The sequence below is a fragment of the Scyliorhinus canicula genome, chromosome 13 (genome assembly GCF_902713615.1).
Source record: "Scyliorhinus canicula chromosome 13, sScyCan1.1, whole genome shotgun sequence".
NCBI classification, from domain to species: Eukaryota; Metazoa; Chordata; class Chondrichthyes; order Carcharhiniformes; family Scyliorhinidae; genus Scyliorhinus; species Scyliorhinus canicula.
Window position 1 is genome coordinate 43,695,777 of NC_052158.1, and position 24,486 is coordinate 43,720,262.

A 24,486-nucleotide genomic window follows, 5' to 3' on the forward strand; every position below is an offset into this window, starting at 1 on the left:
GGTAGCTCGTGACCAGAACCTCTTCTATCTCCAGCCTTCATTTCCTCAGTAACCTCGGATGCAGTCAACCCAGCCCCCATGACCTTGAGGGCTAACAATACTTTACTTTTGTTCCTCCTCTTGATATGTTTTTATCCTACTCAATTTTTCTACAACCTCCTCCTTTACTGTGTCATTGACAGTATCCTATTTAGTGGAAACCAATGCAAAATATTCATTTAATACCATATCCCTTACCCTCTGTTTCTAGATGATCTCCTTTTTAGTCACAAAGCAGCCCCAGCCCTCCTTGCCTAAAGAAAAGCTGGGCCAGATCCCTTTTCAATCTCACTAAAATTAGCCCTCCTCTGGGTGGTTATTTTCATTTTTGATTTTTCCTTGTTCTTTCCTGTCCCCATTTCAAACTTAAAAACAAAAGCAAAATACTGCAGATGCGGCGGCATTTGGCGCAGTGGATAGCACTGGGACTGCGTCGCTGAGGACCCGGGTTCGAATCCCGGCCCTGGATCACTGTCCGTGTGGAGTTTGCATATTCTCCCCGTGCTTGCGTGGGTTTCACCCCCACAACCCAAAGATGTGCAGGTTAGGTGGATTGGCCACGCTAAATTGCCCCTTGGGAAAAAAAAAATTGGGTACTCTTAAATTGAGAAAAAAAAAATACTGATGCTGAAAATCTAAAACAAAACAGAAAATGCTGGAAAATCTTAACAGATCTGGAGCATCTGTGGAGAGAATATAGAGTTAATGTTTCAAGTCCATATGAATCAACTTCAGAGTTAAAGAGAGGGAGAAATGTGACAGATTATATACTGTATAAAACGGGTGCAGCAGAATAGAGAAAAAGGTCAGTGATTGGTTGGAGCTAGCAGATTGCAACAGAGACGTGTTGATCACGAGACAGAGGAAGCGTTAATAGCAGGAGAAGGTACGAGTAGTTGCATAAAGGTAGAATATCAGAAAGTTTTAATGGGAGAATAAATCGGTGCTCAGTAAAAACAGAACTAAAGAACAAGTGACCGAAGGTCCAGTGGGGGAGGGGAGTGGTGTTTTTGCATTGGGACAAATAATAATAATAATAATAATCACTTATTATCACAAGTAGACTTCAATGAAGTTACAGTTTCGAATATAGAAAAAAAGATCATGATGGCGGAAAACATCACAGTCTAAATGTTGAGTTCTGAGGGTTGTAATGTGCCTAACTGGAAGGTGAAGATGAATGGGATGGAGTCCTTACAGGAAGCAGGGTGTGAGGAACTGTCGTTGATGTAGCTGTTGGAGTCGGTGGCCTTGCAAATACTATTGGTGGTCAGTCTATTACCGGAAATAGAGGCAGAGAGGACAAGGAAGGCAAGGGATGTGTTGGTGATGGACCATGTGAAGAGAGGGGGAAAGTGAAAGCAACCTATTGATGTTGTGATCACTGTTGACTAAATAGTCCACCATTTTGTCCACTTAATTGTCTAGAACTAGCTCCAACACTAATTTCTGCCTTGCTGACCGTTTTCCTGTATAAATTTCAGGAATTTCTCCCCCTCCCCACTGCCTTACTCTTCACACGATCCTAGTCTATATTTGGATAAGTTATTGTCACAACTTGATAGTTCTGGCTTATTTCTATAATCTGCCTATAAACTATCCCTTCAGTATCCCTCCCACTATTTGTTGATCACTTGTTTAACATATGAACTAGGAGTAGGAGTAGACATCTCAGCCCTTGAAACCTGCTTCGCCATTCAATAAGATCATGGCTGATCTCATCTCAGCCTTATCTCCACCTTCATCCGGCTACTAATTCAAAAACTATTTGTCGGAGGCTTCCGGTGTGCACCATGGAGTGAGTGGTCACACACAAGGCAGCTCCTGCCGAAGGTTACAGAAAACAGCTCTTTTTTTAATCAATACGGGATAGAATTTTGATGAAAAGGCGTAGGTGAATGTTGGAGGAGTACTTTCCCCCAGGAATGGTATGCTTCTTGGTTACCAGACCCGCAGAAACAGTGAAAGATTTGGCTGAAGCTGCAGCAAAGATAAAAGCCTCTTCCAGCATGCAGGCGGGGGAAGGGCGCTCTAGAGGCCTCAAGCTGACTTGAAGGCCTTTATGAAAGCTGAATTCTAGCAGCAGAGGGAGTAACTGTGAAAATATCTCACCAAGGCCATTGAAAAATCGGGGATTCGACTTCCGGTTGCGGCGATGCAGAGCTAAGCCGCACGTTCGGTAGCTCCCGCTATTTTTGGACTTTCGGGCTCTTTTAAGGGCCCGCAACAGCGCTGATTCGGCTTCTCCCCGGGTGGGAACGCAGCCACTGTGCTCAGCGGCCGGTGGATGGGCTGGACTAGAAGTAGAGCGACCAGAAAATCAACTTTGCAGCAGAAGAAGGTGCGAAGCAGAAAGGACAAGATGGCGGTGGGCGGGGAACCGGCAGCGTGGCAGCAGTGGGCGAGGGAGCAGCAGGAGCTGCTGCTGCGCTCCTTCCAGGAACTAAAGGCTGAGATCCTGGAGCCATTGAGGGCATCGCTGGAGAGGCTCGGGGCGACTCAGATGGCTCGGGCTGCGGAGATTCGGGAGCTGCAGCAAAAGGCTTTGGAGAACGAGGACGAACTCCTGGGTCTGGCGGTGAAGGTGGAGTCGCACGAGGCGCTTCACAAGAAATGGTTGGCAAGGATGGAGGAGATGGAGAATCGCTCCCGCCGTTAGAATCTGCGGACTTTGGCCCTCCCGGAGGGGCTGGAAGGTTTGGATTTGGGGGCCTACGTGGTCCTGATGCTGAACTTGCTGATGGGCGCGGGGTCGTTCCGGGGACCCCTGGAGCTGGAGGGTGCCCATCGGGTGCTGCTGCGGAAGCCCAGGCCGCACGAGCCACCCAGGGCGGTGCTGGTCTGATTTCAACGCTTGGTCGACCGTGAGTGTGTGCTTCGTTGGGCGAAGAGGGAGAGGAGTAGCACGTGGGAGAATACGGAGATCAGGATATACCAGGACTGGAGTGCGTAGGTGGCGAAGAGAAGGGCTGGGTTTAACCGGGCGAAGGCAGTGCTCCACAAGAAGGGGGTCAAGTTTGGTTTGTTGCAGCCGGCACGCCTGTGGGTCACCTATAAAGAGCGCCAACTTTACTTTGACTCCCCAGAGGAGGCCTGGAATTTTCTCCAGGCAGAGAAGCTGGACTTGAACTGAAAACTGGGGGCTGGGAAACATTGTACACGGCTTTGTCCTCCTTGATATCCTTTCACTTTTTTCTTTTTGGTTCTGTTGGACGATGTTTTCTTTGCTGTTCTGTTTTTTCTTGTCTACTTTTCGGGACTGTTATCTGTTTACTTGGGTGTTTTATCATATCATGTTGGGACTTTTATTATTTCACTGGTTACGGGTTTGGGTGGGGTTTGTGGCCCTGTTGGGTCATGTGCCTGTCTTCCTGCGTTTTGGGTCGGGGGCGGGGCTTGGGATGGGGGCACGGGCTTTTCTCCCGCACTGGAGACGCAGGGGGTGGGGGGCGGCATTGGGGGAATGGGTGTGTGTCACTGGGAAGGGTAATTGGGGTGGCGGGAGCAGCCGGGGTCGGCAGGAGTCGGCTGACTTACGGAAGTACAATGACTGGAGTTACGCAGCTAGGGTGGGGCCTAGCTTGGGGGGAGGGTGGGGAGGTTTTGGGCGGGTGGGGGGATAACGGGTTGCTGCTGGAATGGCCAAGAAGGAGCTGGAGCGTGTAGAGAGGGTCGGGATTGGGGTCTGTCGCTGTGGGGAACGGGGTGAGTGGGGGGCGCGGGCACGTGGCGGATAACGGAAGGGTGATGGCTAGTCGACGGGGGAGGGGGCAGGTGGCCCTCCGATCCGGCTGATCACCTGGAATGTGAAGAGACTGAATGGGCCGGTTAAATGGTCCCGCGTGTTCGCGCACCTGAGGGGGCTGAAGGCGGACGTGGCTATGCTTCAGGAGACGCACCTGAAGGTGGCGGATCAGGTCAGGTTGAGGAAGGGCTGGGTGAGCCAAGTGTTTCACTCGGGGCTGGATGCAAAAAACCGGAGGGTGGCGATCCTGGTGGGGAAGAGGGTGTCGTTTGAGGCGTTGAATGTGGTGGCAGACAGCGGCGGGAGGTATGTGATGGTAAGCGGCAAGCTGCAGGGGGAGCGGGTGCTGCTGGTCAATGTATACGCCCCGAATTGGGATGATGCAGGTTTCATGCGGCGCATGTTGGGCCGGATTCCAGATTTGGAGGCGGGGGGCCTGATAATGGGGGGGGGGGGGGGGGATTTCAACACGGTGCTGGATCCGCCACTGGATCGATCCAGTTCCAGGACGGGTAGGAGGCCTGCGGCAGCTAAGGTGCTGAGGGGGTTTATGGACCAGATGGGAGAGGTGAAACCATGGAGGTTTGCGAGACCGAGGGCCAGGGAATTTTCATACTTCTCCCATGTGCATAAGGCCTACTCCCGGATCGATTTTTTCGTTTTGAGTAGGGCGCTGATTGTGAGGGTAATAGACGCTGAGTACTCGGCGATTGCCATTTCTGACCATGCCCCGCATTGGGTGGACCTCGGGCTGGGGGAGGAGAGGGAACAGCGCCCGTTGTGGCGCTTGGAGGTGGGGCTGCTGGCGGACGAGGCGGTAAGGGGGCGGGTTCGAGGATGTATTGAGAGGTATCTAGAGGCCAACGATAATGGGGAGGTCCGAGTGGGGATGGTCTGGGAGGCGCTGAAGGCGGTGGTTTGGGGAGAGTTGATCTCCATTCGGGCCCACAGGGAGAGAGGGGAGCAGAGAGAAAGGGAGAGATTGCTGGGGGAGATGGTGAGGGTGGACAGGAGGTACACGGAGGCCCCGGAGGAGGGATTGCTGAGGGAGCGGCGCAGCCTTCGGGCTGAGTTCGACTTGTTGACCACCAGAAAGGCAGAGGCTCAATGGAGAAAGGCTCAGAGTGCGGTGTACGAGTATGGGGAGAAGGCGAGCAGGATGCTGGCACATCAGTTCCGTAAGCGGGATGAGGCCAGGGAGATTGGTGGTGTTAAGGATCAGGGAGGAAATGTGGTGTGGAGGGGGGTAGACATTGATGGGGTCTTCAGGGACTTTTATGAGAGACTATATCGGTCCGAACCTACGGCGGAGGAGGGGGGGGATAGGGCGCTTTTCAGACCGGCTGAGATTTCCGAGGGTGGAGGAGGGACGGGTGGAGGGTCTGGGGGCGCCAGTTGAGCTTGAGGAGCTGGTCAAAGGGATAGGGAACATGCAGTCGTGGAAGGCTCCGGGGCCGGATGGGTTCCCAGTTGAATTTTACAAGACGTATGCAGATCTGTTGGGTCCCCTGTTGGTTAGGACCTTTAACGAGGCAAGGGAGGGGGGCCTTGCCCCCGACGATGTCTCGGGCGCTGAGCTCCTTGATTCTTAAGCGAGACAGGGATCCCCTGCAGTGTGGGTCATACAGGCCGATTTCACTCTTGAATGTGGACGCCAAGTTGTTGGCAAAGATCTTAAACACGAAGATTGAGGACTGTGTGCCGCAGGTTATACACGAGGATCAAATGGGGTTTGTGAAGGGGAGGCAGCTGAACACTAATATACGGAGGCTCTTGAACGTTATAATTATGCCAGCGGTGGAAGGGGAGGCGGAGATAATGGTGGCGCTAGATGCGGACAAGGCCTTTGCTAGGGGTCGAGTGGGGGTACTTGTGGGAGGTGCTGGAAAAGTTTGGGTTTGGGGAGGGGTTTGTCAGTTGGGTGAGGCTGTAGTATGAGGCCCCGATGGCAAGTGTGGCCATGAATAAGAGGAGGTCAGAGTATTTTCGATTATATCAAGGGACGAGGCAGGGGTGTCCCCTGTCCCCCCTACTTTTTGCGCTGACAATTGAACCCTGGCTATGGCGCTGAGGGAGTCGGGGGATTGGAGGGGCTGGTCCGGGGTGGGGAGGAGCACCGAGTGTCGCTCTACGCGAACAACCTCTTGTTGTATGTGGCGGACCCGGTGGGGGGAATGCCGGTGGTGATGGGGATTCTCCGGGAATTTGGGGATTTCTCAGGGTATAAGGTTAACTTTGGGAAGAGCGAGCTGTTTGTGATACACTCGGGGGACCAGGAGGGGGTGATTGGGAGGGTCCCACTGAAAAGGGCGGTGAGGAGCTTCAGGTACTTAGGGGTTCAGGTGGCCAGGAGCTGGGGTGCCTTGCATAAGCTTAACCTCACAAGGCTGGTGGAGCAAATGGAGGAGGAGTTTAAGAGGTGGGACATGCTGCCGTTGTCTCTGGCGGGTAGGGTTCAGTCAGTGAAGATGACGGTGCTCCCGAGGTTTCTGTTCCTGTTCCAGTGCCTCCCCATCCTTATCCCGAAGGCCTTTTTCAGGCGGGTTAACAGGAGTATTACGGGATTTGTGTGGGCGCACGGGACCCCAAGGGTGAGAAGGGTGTTTCTGGAGCGGGGCAGGCATGGGGGGGGGCTGGCGCTGCCCAACCTCTGGGTATTATTGCACTGCCAACGCAGCGATGGTGTGTATGTGGGTAATGGACGGGGAGGGGGCAGCATGGAAGAGGATGGAGATGGCATCCTGTGTGGGCACGAGCCTGGGAGCGCTGGTAACGGCGCCGCTGCCGCTCCCTCCAACGAGGTATACCAAGAGCCCGGTGGTGGCAGCTACCCTCAAGATTTCGGGGCAATGGAGGCGGCACAGGGGGAGGTGGGGCCTCGATGGGGTCCCCGATATGGGGGAACCACCGGTTTGTTCCGGGGAGAATTGATGGCGGGTTCCTGAGTTGGCACAGGGCAGGAGGCTGGAGGACCTGTTCATAGATGGGAAGTTCACGAGCCTGGGTGAGCTGGAAGGGAGGTTTGGGCTCCCCCAGGGGAACACCTTTAGGTACATGCAGGTAAGGGCGTTTGTCAGGCAGCAGGTGGTGGTGTTCCCTCTGCTGACGCCGCGTGGGGTTCAGGACAGGGTGCTTTCGGGGGTGTGGGTTGGAGAGGGGAGGATCTCGGAAGCGTACCAGGTGATGCAGGAGGTAGACGAGGCCTCAGTGGAGAAGCTGAAAGGTAAATGGGAGGAGGAGCTGGGTGAGGAGATTGAGGAGGGGACGTTGGCGGATGCCCTGGAAAGGGTGAACTCCTCCTCTTCATGTGCGAGGCTTAGCCTCATACAGTTTAAGGTGCTGCATAGGGCTCAAATGACCGGGACAAGGATGATTCGGTTTTTTGGGACTGAGGACAGGTGTGTTAGGTGCTCTGGGGGCCCAGCAAATCATGTCCATATGTTCTGGGCATGCCCAGCGCTGTGGGAGTTTTGGAAGGGTGTAGCAAGGACGGTATCGAGGGTGGTAGGATCCAGGGTCAATCCAGGCTGGGGACTCACAATATTTGGGGTTGCAGTGGAGCCGGGAGTGCAGGAGGCGAAAGAGGCCGGTGTTCTGGCCTTTGCGTTCCTAGTAGCCCGGCGGAGGATTCTTCTTCAGTGGAAGGATGCGAGGCCCCCAAGCATGGAGGCCTGGGTCAACGATATGGCGGGGTTTATTAAATTGGAGAGGGTGAAATTTGCCCTAAGGGGGTCAGTGCAGGGGCTTTTCAGGAACCATTCCTAGATCTCCTGGCAGAACGGTAAAATCAAAAGGTCAGCAGCAGCAGCAACCCGGGGGGGGTCTCTTTGTTTTATTTTTGCTTGAATCTTCGCTAACGATGGGCGTTTATTTATTATTTCTCTTTTGTATATATGGGGGGGGGTGTTTGTTCTTTTTGTTCTTTGAATTTTCTGTTACTGTTTTCTTTTTTGTGAAAATGTGAAAATTTGAATAAAAATTATTTTTAAAAAAAACTATTTGTCTGACTCCTGGTGGCGACATGTAGGTGGAGGTCTCCCGTTAAGTGGCTCCTGCTAGAGTCTCTGGTTTTTAGACTTTTATGCCCAGTTTCAGCGGTAGTTTGTAAATGAGCTGGTGTGGGAAATTATAAGGAAGACATGAAATATCGAAGACCCAGAAGAAGGGTGCTAGAAAGAAGGGGCTGAGTGAACGTCTACCGTCGAGTGAGTTGATGAGTGCTGCAGGAAGAAAGATGGCGGTGACTGGGTCGACGGCTGGGGCAGCTCCCTTCACGTGGAGACTCTGCCTGAGGTGATGTCGGTAGAGTTCAAGAGGCCTTTTCGAAGCATACGGAGGAAGATGATGACCGCAATGAAGGTGTGGCTGGAGGGCCGATTGCGCCAGTAAAGGCGGCAGTGGTGAAGACATTGGTCGATATACGGGAACAAGTAGAGAAGCTGAAGGGGGTGGAGGAGGCTCTGTCGCAAAATAGCGACCAGTTCACCTGGGCGAGGAACTGTGGAAGGTGGCGGAGGCCAACAAAGGGCTCAGACCTAAGGTGGAGGAACTGAAGAATAGGTCAAGGAGGTAAAATCTGAGAATCGTGGGCCTGCCTGAGGGGGTGGAGGGCCCGGAGCCTACCTAGTACTTTACAAAGATGTTTGCGGAGTTGATTGGGGGGCGGGAGGAAGAGAATCCTCTCGCTACATCGGTCACTCAGGCCGAAGACTAAAGCGATGAGCCACCAAGCGTGGTTATAGTCTGCTTTCACCGGTTCAACATGAAGGAAAAGGTCTGGAGCTGGGTGAAGTAGAGACGAGAGGTAAAGTGGGAAGGCGTTGGTACATGAATATACCAAGAACTGACAGTGGAGCTGGCAAGAAGGTGGGCGGCCTTTGGACGGATGAAGGCAGCAGTGGGGTGAGATTTGGTCTACCCCGCGAAGTTGAGAGTGATGCACAACTCAAGAGATTCTTATTTTGAGATGGTGGAGGCAGTGGAGTCGTCCGTTGAGGCTGAAGGACTGGGACTGAGATGAGAGATGGGCTTGGTTGGTGGAGACGGGGATAGTGTTTTTCTTGTGGAGGATTTTCTATTTGATTGGCGTTTTGTTTCTCTTTCTTGAATAGGGAGGTATTGTTTACATTTGTTCACATGTGGTTTGGGTTTTGGTTTCCTTTTTTTATGAGTACATGTTCGTATTGTTCTTTGATATAAGGGAGGTGGCGATTTGTTGGGGTACGTGGGGCCAGGTTACTGAGGGGGGGGGGGGGGGGGGGGGACGCTGGCAGGGGTCACCGCACTAGCAAACAAATGTTGGCTAGTGAACGGGAGTGTTGGTGGAGCCTGACTGAGCAGGTTTCGATGGACCTGGGGTGTGAATGGTGATAGAGGGAATCAAACTGATGAGGTATTTGCAAGAGGAAGTAGATGGGTGGAATTCTGCCCGGGGGGGGGGATGTTCGACGGTAACAAAAGATTGGGGCGGACCTCGCTGGATGGGCAGGACGCGGGGGGGGGGGGGGGAGAGAGAGAGAGAGGAACGCGAGGGGGTTAGGGGGACGGTGAAGAGATTGAGCGTTTTTGCACATTTGAAGAGTTTAAAAGCTGATGTGGTGATGCTGCAGAAGACCCATTTGAAGGTTATGGATCAGGTGAGGCTCAGGAAGAAGTGGGTGAACCAGGTGTTTCATTTGGGGTTTGATAGTAGTACTTTGTGAGTGGTGATATTGGTGGGCAAGAGGGTGAGGTTTCAGGTGGAGAGGTAGTGGCTGATCAGGGGGGCGGGTAAGTGATAGTGACAGTTGCATTACAATAATAATCTTTATTATTGTTACAAGTAGGCTCACATTAACACTGCAATGAAGTTACCCGACCTAGGTGTCACTCCATCCCCCTAATTGGCTCATCCCAAGGCCTGAATTGAACCTGATCTCTGGTGAAGCAATAAGAAGTCTTACAGCACTAGGTTAAAGGCTAACAGGTTTATTTGGAATCACAGGCTTTCGGAGCGTGGCTCCTTCATCAGTTGAGTGGTGCTGTGAAGCAGCAGTGTTAACCACTGTGCCACCATGCTGCCCATAAAGGATTGGTTAGCTAACAGGAAACATAGATGGTAGCCATGATGTGGAGATGCCGGCGTTGGGCTGGGGTGAGCACAGTAAGAAGTCTTACAACACCAGGTTAAAGTCCAACAGGTTTGTTTCAAACACGAGCTTTCGGAGCACTGCTCCTTCCTCAGGTGAAGGAGCTGCGCTCCGAAAGCTCGTGTTTGAAACAAATCTGTTGGACTTTAACCTGGTGTTGTAAGACTTCTTCCAGGAAACATAGAGAGTAGGACTAAATGGAAGTGAATGTGAATGTGGAGTTGAGGCCACAGTCAGAGGAGGCATCATCTTACTGAATGGGGGAGCAGGCTCAAGGGGTTGAGTGGCCTCCTCCTAATTCTTGGGTTGGATTCTCCAGTTCCCCAGCATGTGTTTCTCAGCAATGCGCCGGTCATTGGTGACGGGATTCTCTAGTCCTGCCGCATGACAATGGGATTTTTTTATTGAAGCCACTGCACTGTGCTGGGAAACCCATGGGGGTGGGGGCTTCCAGCGGGAATAGAGAATCCCAACGGCCAGAGAATTCCAGCCCATGAGCTGGGTTCTCCATTTCTGGTTCAGCATGCCGGTGGGATGCTCTATTTCGCCAGCTGGTCAATGGGGTTTCCCATTGTGAGGCAGCCCCACGCTGTTGGGAAACCCCCGGGCTGCCGGAAAAATGGAGCATCCCGATTGTGGAGAGCCTAGCCCCATATGTTTGTATTCTCTGGGCAGACTGCCCGTCACATCACAGACTCTGGGCGGGATTCTCCCGTACTTCGCTGGGCGGGGGGCCCCGGCGGGATGGAGTGGCGTGAACCACTCCGGCGTCGGGCCGCACCTTTAGGGGCCAAGCCCTCACCTTTAGGGGCCAAGCCCTCACCTTTAGGGGCCAAGCCCTCACCTTTAGGGGCCAAGCCCTCACCTTTAGGGGCCAAGCCCTCACCTTTAGGGGTAGGCCCGTGCCGGAGTGGCTTGTGCGCCGCTGGCCGGTGTGGAAGGCCTTTGGCACCATGCCAGCCGGGGCCAAAGGGACTCCGCCGGCCAGCGGAAGTCTGCGCATGCGCGGGAGCATCAGCTGCTGCTGACGTCATCCCTGCACATGCACAGGGGGGTCACCTCCCCGTCGGCCATCGCGGAGGCTGACACGGCTGACGCGGAGGGTGAAAGAGTGCCCCCACGGCACAGGCCCACCCGCAGATCGGTGGGCCCCGATCACGGGCGAGGCCACCGTGGGGGCACCCCCGGGGGCCAGGTCGCCCCGCGTCCCCCCCCAGGACCCCGGAGCCCGCCTGCCCCGTCTGTCCCGCCAGTAAGGCAGGTGGTTTAATTCACGCCGGTGGGACCTGCATTACAGCAGCGGGACTTCGGCCCATCGCGGGCCGGAGAATCGCCCGGGGGGGGGGGGCTCGCCGACCGGCGCGGCGCGATTCCCGCCCCCGCCAAATCTCCGGTGCCGGAGAATTCGGCGGCTGGCAGGGGCGGGATTCAAGGCGGGGGTGGGATTCACTCCGCACCCTGGCGATTCTCCGACCCGGCAGGGGGAATCGGAGAATCCCGCCCTCACGTTAGCATGGTGGTTAGCATCAATGCTTCACAGCTCCAGGGTCCCAGGTTCGATTCCCGGCTGGGTCACTGTCTGTGTGGAGTCTGCACGTCCTCCCCGTGTGTGCGTGGGTTTCCTCCGGGTGCTCCGGTTTCCTCCCACAGTCCAAAGATGTGCGGGTTAGGTGGATTGGCCACGCTAAATTGCCCGTAGTGTAAGGTTAATGGGGGGGATTGTTAGGTTACGGGTAACGTGGGTTTAAGTGGGGTGATCATTGCTCAGCACGACATCGAGGGCCGAAGGGCCTGTTCTGTGCTGTACTGTTCTATGTATTGCTCAGTCACAGACACAGCTTCATTACAATAGTTTCTGAATGTGTAGTGAGTGCCGTTGTTCATTGATTTTCTTCTCATTTCCCCCACAGATGGGATGTTCAGATTTCGTCCAGGATCTAGACAGGGAACAAATTCCAGATTGGATGTTGGAATTGTGGCTGTCGTTGCTCTGATTACTGTTGTCATTGGTGCAATTGTGTGGAAGAAAACAGGTAGGAAACAAGGGCAGCATCTCTCACTCTCGGGCATGAGGAGCTTTAAATATCACAACAATTTAGAAACTTTACCTGGTTGTGGGGAGGGTTGGGGGCTATGGTGATGAATGGTAACAGTCGAGGGGGCTGAACAGGATGAGGGAGGTGTTTGTAACTGAATGTCTGTTTGTGTTTCTGTCCCTTGTAGGAGTAGAAAGAAAATCTGCTTACAGACCAGCAAATTGTAAGTGTACAAACAAGACAAACCTGAGGCTGTGTCTGTCTGTCACTGTCAATGAACATCTGTCTCTGTTGGTTTGTGTCTGTCTCTGTCGGTGTCTGTCTGCATGTCTGTTTGCATGTGTCTGTCTCTCACTGTGTATCTGTCTCTCTCTGTTGGTGTCTGTTTATCTCTATCACTGTGTGTCTATGTGTTTCTATTAGTGTCTGTCCATGTTGGTGTGTTTGTCTATCTCTCTTTTGGTGTGTCTGTCTGTCCGTTTTGGAATGTGTCTGTCTGTCTGTCTGTCTGTGTGTGTGTGTGTGTGTGTGCTCTCTCTGTTCAGAACATTCCCCATGTTGTAAAATGTTTGACAGAAACCTTTCTTTTCTCCGGTACTGCAGGTGGAGAATCATCCTCAAACTCATCCTCCCAGGCCTGAGATACAGAGTCAGTAGGTTAACAACAGCTGGACGTGCACCAAACCAAGTTATAAACTGCAAAACCTGTGGGTTCAGGGGGAGAGTGGACTGTGTTTCATCACAGACTTGCTGCTTTTTCACCTGACATTTGTAATGATTTCTCTCACTCAGTGAAAGTAGGGAAATCATGATTCAGTCTCTGAAAGACAAAGGCTCCAGTGATGAAGTGAATAACTCCGGTTTGGAATTGATCTGCTTTGGTTTAATACACGAGAGATCCATCAATATCCAGTTTGTTTTGTGAGAAGGAACAGTTTTTTGCAAACCCACCATCAGTATTGAGGACATTCCGATCAGCTTGGGAGGTGAGGCTCGATCCCTTCTCCTCGATCTGACAATGGGTCACCTTCCTCCATTCTCCCTGCCATTCAGTACTCCCATCACAAAGATATACCACGGGGAGGCCATTCAGCCTCTCCAGCTCTGCCTTGATCAGTGAATTCTGATTTATCTGATTCCCCCCGTGTCTATCTGCTCTCCATGACCCGATCCAGAGAGCAGTATCATTCAATCATTCTTTGAACTTGTCTCCTTGTATCCCTGGTCCTGCAGTGGTGGATTAACAGGGATCTCCTGGGAGCCTTGTGTTCTATTGAAGGTCCCTGGCCTGCTGCAGAATCCAGTTCCCTTCAGCTCATCAACTGTGAAGGTACAACAGTTCTGGACCATCGGACAGTCAGTATGCTGGCGAAGGGAGCAGGAAATTCCAGGGGTGGGACTGGATTTTGAAGGTTTGATATTCCTGGCAGTAAAGGCAAGATTAATTTAATCAGGGGAAAAACTGAAAGTTTCTAAACCAGGTCTGGTGAGCAACAAGTTTCAGAATCCCTACAGCTGCTTAGTGAGACAGTGGAGCTGTTTGATAGACTAGAGAATCTGTCACCTGGAGAGTGGGAGGGAGTTGTGCTGCAGATGTGAGGGACAGTGATTGGACTTTGGTTTGAAGTCAGGGTCTAGCAGCACGGTGGCACAGTGGTTAGCACTGCTGCTTCACAGCGCCAGAGACCCGGGTCCAATTCCAGCCTTGGCCGATTATCTGTGTGGAGTTTGCCCTTTCTCCCTGTGTCTGCGTGGGTTTCCTCTGGGTGCTCTGGTTTCTTCCCGCAGTCCAAAGATATGCAGGTTGGGTGGGGTTATGGGGATAGGGTGGGAGAATGGGCCTGGGTAGGGTGCTCTTTCAGAGGGTCAGTGCAGACTCGATGGTCCGAATGGCTTCCTCTTGCTGCACTGTAGGGATTCTATGATTGTGGGGCTTGCACATCCTAAAACATTTCCCCACTCGGGAAAACTGCCTCTAAGCAGAAATCCAGGCCTCAGCGTCAGAACCACGACCCACACACTGCAGACAGCTTCTGTGAACACTACCACCTGACTTTCAAACCTCTGCTGTTATGTCAAATTTTGGTCCAATTTTACCTTTAAAAAAAATAAAGAAATTCTCCTCCCACCTCCCCACTCCCTGCGACAAACAATTCCCTGTTCAAACAACCAAAGAAATTCACCGAACCTCCCTTCCGATCAGTGACCATTTAAAATCATTTGCCTCTTGCCAATAATTGATCAAACAGGAAAATATTTCCAAATTCCCTCGATGAAATCTCACCAGTTGGAAAAACTCTCGATGAGATTTCCCCTCGAGTCCTCTGTTCCGGTTCAAACAGAACCAGTAGATGAGACAGAGTAAGGGGATAAAATAAGCTTTTTCTTTTTGATTCTTAATGACAAGTATTTAGCAATGATGTGTGTATGAGTATAAATTGCTTTATGCAAATTATCACACGAGGTGTGAAAGGATGTGTGTCAAATATAATCTAAACTGTTCTGTCCAAAACACAGTTTTGGACAGATGTATCCTGTTATGAACAAGTGTGAAATAAATGTCACCTGATGTGAGAAGACTTGTGTTTCTGTGAGGTATTTGGTAAAATTGTCATAGATTAGTTGATTGATTATTGTTACTGATGAATTTACCAATATGTTGCAAAGATTTGCTTTGCCTTTGACAATCTGAGTACATTTTAAATCTGCAGTAACTTGTTTTTATTTTAGGATAGCCGTAGTTTAATCGGACTTCAAGGCCGGATTTCTTTGCTGGCAGCGCATCCCAGCCCCCAGGTTTCCCGGCGGTGTGGGATGGCTTCAATGGGAAATCCGATTGACAAGCGCCAGGAAGAGAGAATGCTGCTGCCAGTGAACGGCGCACCGCTGAAATACAGCGGCTGGGAAATCAGAGAAATCCGCCAAAACGTCAGCTGTATGTTTGCACAGATAACAGAATGAGGTGTTGAGGTTTAATAACTGACGCTTCTGATCCACATCAGCAGCTGTTATTGTCTGTAAGAGATTGATAATAAATATAGTAATGGCTGCTTGTTGGTCCAACCCAGAGACTAAGGGCGCGATTCTCCGCTCCCCATGCCGCGTGGGAGAATCGCGGGAGGGCCCCCACACCGGGTCGCTGCCGTCGAGGAAACGGCGAGATATGCCCGTTTTGGGCTTGTTGGGGGAGTACAGGGCTCAGAGCACCACGACTGTGCTCGGGAGGGGACAGGCCCGCGATCGGTGCCCACCGATTGTCGGGCCGGCGTCCCAATCGGACGCACTATTTCCCCTCCGCCGCCCCGCAAGATCAAGCCGCCACGTCTTGCGGGGCGGCTGAGGGGAAAGACGGCCACCGCGCATGCGCGGGTTCGTGCCGTCAGTGTCAGCTGCGCATGCGCGGGTTCGTGCCATCGGTGTCGTGACGTCAGCTGCGCATGCGCGGGTTCGTGCCATCGGTGTCGTGACGTCAGCTGCGCATGCGCGGGTTGGAACCGGCCAACCTGCGCATGCGCGGCTGACGTCACATAGGCGCCGCCGTCGCATCATTCTCAGCGCGCCGCCCGGCGGCCGAGAGTTACGGAGCGCCGCTCCTAGCCCCGCCGGGAGGGGAGAATAGGGGGCGAGGAGCGGCCTCCGAGGCCATCGTGAAAGTCAGCCGATTTGACGACGACCTTCGCGATTTTCCGCGGGAGCGGAGAATCGCGCCCTAAGTGCTGACGCCAGAACTGAATCGGTGGTGTTATACGACCCTGAAAGCGGCGCCGACCCCAGAGCAGTAGCTGCATATTGTGGTAACCTGATAGGGGCTAGTTTTGAGCGCAATTAAATTGGATATTTTAAATTAAAGAATAGGGCACTTCAAATCAAACTGCAGTCATACCTCAGACAGGCTGTGGGGAGTTCAGACTTGGCCAAAGTCAAATACACAACTGACAAACAACTGCCAGAAACATGACTGGAACACACCCATCACACCCCTATTGATATGCACTGGTCTATTGTCAGTAGCACAGAATGAGCCAGACTCACAAGTCAGGTGTCCTGTCAAACAGTCAGCAGCCAGACCATTGGGTGCTGAGCTCCCCTCCCGAGGCCTCATTGGCAGAAAGTCAGAAGGGGGAGATAAAAACAGGCACCCGAGGCACATCAGCAGCAAAGACTCCATGCAGAGGCAATCGAGAAGCAGCATGTGAGATCCACCTTCGCAACAAAGGACCTCCGAGAATCAGACCCATGGCTCAACCAAAGTCATCTTTACGGTTAGTAATCTTGGGAATCTTTAGTAAATATTATTGTGCTAATTTAAGGGATAATATTGTTGTTTAATAAAGTTGATTGAACTTATACTTGTGTTTCGCCTTTGCTCTTCTTGCTATTTAAGACACTTGAGTAAAACTTTGATTAAAAGTTCGAAGTATCTGAGGTTTTACAGGATAGAGCAATATAAGCTCTATCTCCACACACACTCATTCCAGCCAAGAAGATGGCGCCCCGAAGAGTGGCACACCATTTTTCAGGTGCGGAGCTCGAGACCCCCCTGGATGCCATGGAGGAAAGGCGGGGCACTCTGTTCCCCGGGGTGGGAAGGAGCCTGCCACCTGCTGCCGTACACCAGGCCTGGGCACAGGCGGCAGAGGCCCTGAGCACCGTGGGCCCACCGCCAGGACCAGACAGCAGTGTTGTAAAAAAAAAGCTGCACAATCTCCGGAGGACAGCTACAGTGAATAATCAGCACCGTGTCCCCCACCCAACACACCTGCACCCCACCCATCGGGGAATCAAGTGAGCCCCTGCTGAGTTGCGGTGTCCCAATGGCACCACCCGCACACAACCGCACCACCCACAACCTCTTCACCTCAGCACCACACCACCGCCACCCTTGCACCACACCTCCAGCTCCCCACCCCAACACCCGATCATCTCCACACCGCCCCTCCACCACCCCCACCTGCGATCCAACCATGCGTCATGTCTTATGTCTTGCAGGATTACCCGGCGAAGAGGCTTCTTGTGCCCGCCGTCCCTGGCCACAACCCCAGCACACATCGAGTGACAAAGCGAGCCCCAAAATGTCAGCTCGCGACATCCCAGAGCACCAAAATGGGGACGATACCAACTTTCTGTCACAGCTGTCTACAACACACTCCACCATCCCAGAGACACTCACCTCGTTGGGCACTGTAGTGAAGAGGCTCCTGGGGCACTATCTGGTGCGCACCACACACACACACGTGCAGCGGTACATCAGGTGGAGGTAGGGATCCCCATGAGGGAGGGCCCGACCTCCGGGACTAGCTGTCGTCCAGACAGGTCTCGCGCTTCTGGAAATGTTGGTCCCATTGATGCATGGAGATGTAGACACAGAGCCAGGGACAACATGAGGAAATGTCAGCAAACATCCAGCCCTTACAGCTGCAGTTAGAGGAGCCCAACCCCTTACGGAGGCTAAAGGTGGTGCCCACCATGCATACTTCCCAGGCCAACACTGAAAGGGTGGTGTTCGCAGTGGAGGCCTTGGTATTGGCAATGGCTCAAGATGCCCAAGGCCTGGGACATTCTGTGCGGGCGGTGGCTGTGGCACATGACAGGCAGCCATGTACGAGAGCCATCTGGACATTGCAGCGGCGCACAAGAGCTTGGCTCAGTCACACCTCCATTCCTGATCTATCACCTGGGGATCCACCTAGGTGAACGTTAGGGCCTGTAAGGCCAGAAAGATAGACACCAGTTAAGTTGGCACAGGTGCAGCACCCAGGATAGCGTTAGGGGCTCGGGCACAAACCTGTAGAAACATGTTCACCTGTTCACAATAAACACCTGTTCACAAACATTCCAACCTGCCTCGATGTGAGGGATGGGTTGGCTGGGCTGGGCTGGTTGCGCTGGGGTGGTGCGAGGGGGGGTAAGATGGGTGACAGTTGGAGGTGGGCAGAGGCCAGAGCCCCCAAGTCAGCCATTGCACATCTCCCCGGTACCTGGCTCCACCCCATCCCTCTCGCCCCAGGGTTCGATGGATAGTATAATAGAATGAACAGCTCACATGCAGGATCACCCAGGTGGATGGTGGAAAGTGCTACCGTGGCCAAGAGTCAGATGTTATCAAAACGATGCAGAGCACCAGAGCTCATCGCAGAGCAGGTCGTCATCATCCTCCATCCCATGAAACAGGCCCTGTTACTGCCATCCCAGGGCCCGCATCCTGTAGTGAGGCAGGTCGGAATCATGGAGGGGGTTTTAGGTGCGAGGGGGGAGGAGGTGGAGGGTGCAGAGCGCGTGGAGTTGGAGCATCCTGACAATGGCAGTGAGCCCTGCTGCCTGAGAAACCTGGTGGGTTCAGTCCACATTGAAGCTGATATATTGTGCCGACCGGGCATATAGGGCCTCCATGATGGCACAAATTCACCTGTGCAACAAGGTCTGCAGGATGCCAGACAGGTCCCCGCTCGGTGCCTCGTAGCACCCCTTTGCAGAAAGGTTCAGGGCGACCATCACCTTGACGGCCACTGGGAGCAGGTGCCCACCCCAATACCACCGCGGTTCCAGGTGAGCCATGAGCCGGCAGATATGCCATATGGTCTCCTGCTCAGCCGGAGTCTTCGACAACACGCCGGGGGCGGCAGGTCCTCGAATGACAGGTGCGGCAGGTGTACACGAGGCCTAATGTGGTTGCTCCTTCCCACTTCCTCCTCAGCCTGTTGGGTGGCCAGCTCTCCATCCAGACTGGCTGGCTCCTGTTTCTCTGGAGCACGCTCCGCTGCTGCAGGGCCATCCCCGAGCAGCTCCTGCTCGTACAGCCTCAGTGCATCTGCCAGGGTTGTGGTGGCAAGGCAGAAATGTCAGCATGGTGCGTACTTCCATGCCCAACTATTCAAACTGATATTATGGGTGAGATTTTCCCAACACGTTGCGCCAGACGCCAACCTCATTGCACCAGAAACATGTCGTTCCTGACATCTCTCATAGAATCATAGATTGAATCATAGAATCTACAGTGCAGAAGGAGGCCATTCGGCCCATTCTCTTTTCGCAATAGGATAATGCTCTCTCTTTATGTTTAAATTGAGATCTTTGGGATCCATGCAGATTCTCAAGTCGTTATTTATTTTCTTCACGCAGCCCATGGAGTTCACTGTGGGGCAGCACGGTAGCATAGTGGTTAGCACAGTTGCTTCACAGCTCCAGGGTCCCAGGTTAGATTCCCGGCTTGGGTCACTGTCTCTGCAGAGCTTGCAAGTCCTCCCCGTGTGGATTGGGTGGGTTTCCTCCGGGTGCTCCGGTTTCCTCCCACAATCCAAAGATGTGCAAAGATTAGGTGGATTGTCCTTGGTAAATTACCCTTAGTGTCCAAAAAAGGTTGGGTGAGGTTTATGGGGATAGGGTGGATGTTGGGTAGGGTGCCCCTTCCAAGGGCCGGTGCAGACTCGATGGGCCGAATGGCCTCCTTCTGCACTGTAGATTCTATGATTCAATCTATGATTCTATGACTCAATCCTTTGGTTCTTTAATTCGTTTTATCATCCCCAGATTTGTCATTCTCTCTAGTTCATTTTTTAGTTTCTTTAATGGAGCTGGTACTCACCTTGGTGCATCTATGACTGGTTGCGCATTCTCTTCTAACTAGATTCGATAAGTGAATGTCAAAACTCCAAATCCTTGAAATATTTCTGGAAATGCTTTCAGGATTGAATCTACTGATATCCTTTGCGTTGTTACAGCACAGTCAGCACTGTATACTCTTTTTACAAATTCGGGTTCTTCACATGCTTCCACTCCCAGTAATGATTCACACTCAGCTCTACGATGGGAAACTTCACTTTATGCACCTTATTCTATACACTGACCTCTAGTTCGCATACTCCCAGAGTATTAATTCTTTTGCCGTTGTAATCCTTCAAAAGTACCATTTTATTTAAAACGTGTGGTTTAATTTTCATTTCTTGCGTATCCGACACACATATAAGATTGGCCCTCGCTCCCAGCTCGAGTTTAACATTGATTAATGTTTTATTCATCATCAGAGGAACCATCCAGTTATCTCTTTGAACACTTGTATTTGAATTGGCTATTACTGCTAATTTGCTTTGAAACCTTGTCTGCTTGCATGCCGTTACAATGCTTATCCTTCACGAGATATGATATCGTTAAAAAATGCGTCTCCAAGATTTATCTCATCAATCATGTTGATTGATTTTTGTACTTCCGATTTTTTATTCGAGAAACATTGTTTTGCAAATTGATTCTTGCCTTTGCATTTAGAACAGATTTTTCCAAATGCTGGACATTGCCGTTGCAAATGCTTGTTGCCACATCGCTTGCGCAAAATGGTGGTTTTGGTTACTCATTTAAAATGGCCACTGCTGCTGGGAGTGTGTTAGAGTGTGTTACAACACTAATGGCATCAGCTGCATCGCCGATCTTCGTGCCAAAATTCTTTAGGTTTAGAGTGCTAATCTGCTGCGCAGCTAGATCGCTGGCATGGCAAATCTTAATGGCATCGTCAAGCTGGAGTTCATTCTCCCTCAACAATCTCTCCAGAACTTTGTCATTGCTAATCCCGAACACGATTTGAGCATGTATCATAGACGCTTGCAAAGTTACATAAATAGAGCCTTTAACCTCAAGTCTGTTAAGGAGTTGTCGAATGATGCACCTGCCTGCTGTGTATTTGTGTGAAAAACAAACTGCTCAAACGTTTCATTTTTTTCGGAGTGCAGAGCCGGTCGAATTTTTTCACGACTTCATCAAAGTTATTTTTAGCAGGTTCGTTATTTTTCTATTGCCTGTAGACCTGCTACAGTGAGCAGCAACGCTATTCTCCATTCATCAGGCTATGCCTGAAGACCTGGAGCTGCTACGTAGAATGTTAATTATTGTTTAAAAATGCACCAATTCGCATCTACATTACCAGTGACTTAAAGCTGGTGTGGTGTCTTCAGACCTCCCATTACTGATGCCTAGTAGGGCGTTGAGTGATATCTGTCAGTACTCAATGTGGTTAGTAGAAATAGCTTTTCTTCTTCTGTTATCTTTGCCTTTTGAGATCTTCACAACCAATCCTGGTATCTTGTTAATCTTCAAAACCAGTCCTGGTACTATGTTACGTTCTCGTGCTTGGTTGGTCAGAATGCGTGCACTAGAGAACGTCTAGTTCATGGCTAGTTAAATGTTTATTGTTAAACAATAACATGGGTTAGATAACCATAAGAAAATTATCAAAAACTACTAATTATTATAAATTATCTCAGTGCTACTACAAATGTGACTATCCACTACAACGACTATCTCCAGACTCCCTGAGATAACAGTGTCATGTGGTTGTTCTCTATTGCCAATTGTTGGTTTGAAGTCGTACTTATGGGCGGAGACAAAGTCGGGTCTATGGGCGTGGACGTACTGTCATGGCTGGGGGAATGTTGGACAAGGTTGTCGATGGGCAGGGTGGCATCGTCTGCTATTGCCGGGGAGTGGCTACATTGGGTTCCATGGACTTTGAGCTGGTTGATGTGGAACCAACCAGTTTTACCATTGGGATACGTTACCTTGTACACAGAGGGGCTCACTTTGTCCGAAATGGAGTAGGGTCCTGCAAATTTAGGGGAGAGGAACAAACTGGGATTGTACGGAGAAACCATCACTTGCTGACCGACTGTATACTCTACGGGGTGAACTGTTTTATCAAAGCAGGCCTTACTCTGCTTTTTCCTAGCACCTAGTCGGACAGCTGCAGCGAGCTGGGTTGTTTTAATATTTTACATGACTTGTTGGACTGCTTTTTCATGGGTGAGGGCAGTGAATGTGGGGCTTGCCAAATCGAGACCTAATAAATATTCAGTTCCTTTAATGGGCCGTCCAGTCATGAGAGTGTGGGGGGTGAAACGTGTGGAACTGGATACTGTGTTCCTAACAAACATAAAGGTGAATGGGAGGACTGTGTCCCATGTGGTATTTTGCTGTTGCACCATTTTTCTAATGGTCGCTTTCAAGGTGCAATTAATTCGTTCCACAATGCCGCTGGATTGGGGGTGCTACACTCTGTGAAATTTTTGCTTGATTCCAAAAACCATTCGGACATTTTGCATGACTCTGCTGGTGAAATGGGAACCTTTATCTGACTCAATGCTACGGGAAAGACCCCAGAGCGTAAATATCTGTTGGGTCAAAATCTTAGCTGTGGCTTTCGCTGTGTTCGTCCGGGATGGAAATGCTTCTACCCATTTTGGAAAGGTGTCAATTACTACTAATATATATTTAAAACCATTTCTGCAGGTGGGAGGGGGGGGGGGGGGGGGGGGGGGGGTGTAGGGGACCAATGTAGCTGAGCTGTAAATTTGTCCATGGGCCATTAAAAAGTCGGGTTAATACCCAATCGCATCTAAAATAGCCGTTTTCATCTCCTGTAGGGTTCCTCCTCCTACATTCTGGGGTTCTGGTAAAGCTGAGCTAATGGACGGGTCAAGGCTCATGACTATAAGCTTAACTTCCTCCCTTTCATCTCGACCGTACATAACCGTTTGCTGTCGTACTCTCTCAAATAAATTATTTGGGTCTGTGGTGAGTCCGAATAGTTCAATTTTGGCGCAGGCATCTCTCAATTGGGTGATGGTTAGTTGGCTGGTGTGAACAAAATCAGGCTCATCCCGATCCGATGACTTGCACTGTGTGGTGACTGGATTCATGGGGGTGTGTGCTGCCTGTGCAATGGGTGGTGCGGGTGCTTTTCTTTTCGGGGTCTGGGGCGGGGGGGGGGGGGGGGGGGGGGGGGTGGTGTGCTCTATTGTGTTTTTCGGTATTCTCCACATATCTATGGGTGATTTCATTTAGTTCTTGCCAATTGGGGCTGTTCTCCTCATCTAAATCTTGTCCAAAGGTATCTCTGAATCCGTTTTGCACTGACAGTAGTGACTGCAACTTCTCTATTTGTCGTCTACATTTCGTGTGATCTACTGTGCTCTGTCTTTGTTCTGTAGTGGAGCTATGGAACGCTCGTAAAGCTGCCTTTAAATCTGTGCATTGTCTTGTTAACTGTGCTACCTGCTGTTCTGTCTCTTGTACCAAAATTGCGCGCTGTGTATCTTGATAGGCTTTATCGTACTGGATCTGAAAGCTGCTGAGGTGAACTAAACAAGATTGGTGTGCCCATTTGACATCAGCCATCTCTTTATCTTTAGCTGCCAACTGTTCCCGGAGTTGCTCATTAATCTTTTCACATTCACTATAGTTTCCCTCATTCTTCTCCTCTTCTCAACTAGCTGTCTGCGGAGCGACCTCCTCTGTGCCTCGCAACTGTGCCAAACAGGACACTATTGCCATCGGCTTACGAACTTTCGCTGCATTCTTCTTTTGTACCTCGGTTAGGTTGTCCCACCAGGTTTGTCTTATTCCTCCTGGACTTGACTCATCATTTGAGCAAAACCCGGACCAAAGCTTTCCCCTTCAAATACTTCCTCAATTCCTCTTCCCATATGGGTCACTGCTCTGTTCTGTTGGTTCTGTTACCTTATATCCCTGTTAGTACGCATGCAGATTAATACACACTTCCGAATCTTGGTGATTTGATCGATACAGGCCTTACACTTGTGGTTTCTTTCACTTTTCCTCAATTGGATTTCTAATGCAAAGTTTTGTGGGTTCTCTCGGAGTGACAAAATCACTTCTAGGTCGAGTCCCGTCAGATGTTGCCAATAATGTTGCCAATCGGCACCAATAATGTTGCCAAATTAACTAGATATGGCAGTTATTAATGATAATATTACTTTTCAGAGTCGCCAGGTATCAAATGATACCACCACAAGGCTTTACCAGATATCGATCAAAGGCCAAACAACCAGTTAGTCAGTTCAAGTTCAAAGATGGTTTATTTACACACAAGGATTGCTTCGACATGCAACATAAAACACTACAAGTTAAACTACACCTAACAACTACAATAAGCTATACTTAACTTCAGGGCAACCGGCTGTTTGCAGATGAACAAGGCCTTTGTTGGGATCTTGCGTGGCTGGGTAGAAGAAGTGGCTTCGTTTCTGCTGGGCTCATCCGTCTGGTAGCGATCGTTGGTCTTGAACTTGTCTTCTGGTCGTAGTGCGACACTTGGTTTTAGGCCTAGGCTGGGGCCAAGAGAGACCGAACACATGGCTGTGTCTCTTTTCCTCCCTCTGGGATTTCGCACTCTTTGGGGCGGTCCTTAGCTTTGGACCTAATAATTCGACAGGCATCGATCACTATCTTCGATTTTGGCCAATAAAGGGGCGGGTGCCTTGATGGCTTGGCATGTCCTGAGCGGTCATTGACCTTGACTGTTTGGGCTTTCTTAGCAAAGGGAGTGGCGCCGGTTAGTCTGCATCTGTACTGGTTACCTGAGTACAGTCCTTTCGTTCTGGGGAAATGGGCCATTAGAATGCAAACGAGCGGGGGTTTCGATTGCATCTGGCTTTCTGGGTTGCAAATACACACACAAGCTCTGAATCTGTCTGAGTCCTGTGCTGGCCATAATTCCCATGGTCCTTTGCAAGTGGCCATCCCAGATGGCTACGCG

The 24,486-nt window shown here is 51.2% G+C and overlaps 1 protein-coding gene across 6 annotated transcripts in view; it reads left to right on the forward strand.

The window, feature by feature from the left end:
• LOC119976219 (H-2 class I histocompatibility antigen, Q9 alpha chain-like) overlaps nt 1-14,525 on the forward strand; it is a 47,329-nt gene extending 32,804 nt beyond the window's left edge. For all 6 annotated transcript variants that reach the window (XM_038816546.1, XM_038816542.1, XM_038816543.1 and 3 more), the window contains 3 exons: nt 11,823-11,945; nt 12,136-12,171; nt 12,552-14,525. In XM_038816546.1, the coding sequence (XP_038672474.1) occupies nt 11,823-11,945; nt 12,136-12,171; nt 12,552-12,589 (197 nt within the window). In that variant the 3' untranslated portion in view covers nt 12,590-14,525. The remainder of the gene's footprint in view (nt 1-11,822; nt 11,946-12,135; nt 12,172-12,551) is intronic.
• The last annotated feature ends 9,961 nt before the right edge of the window (nt 14,526-24,486 follow it).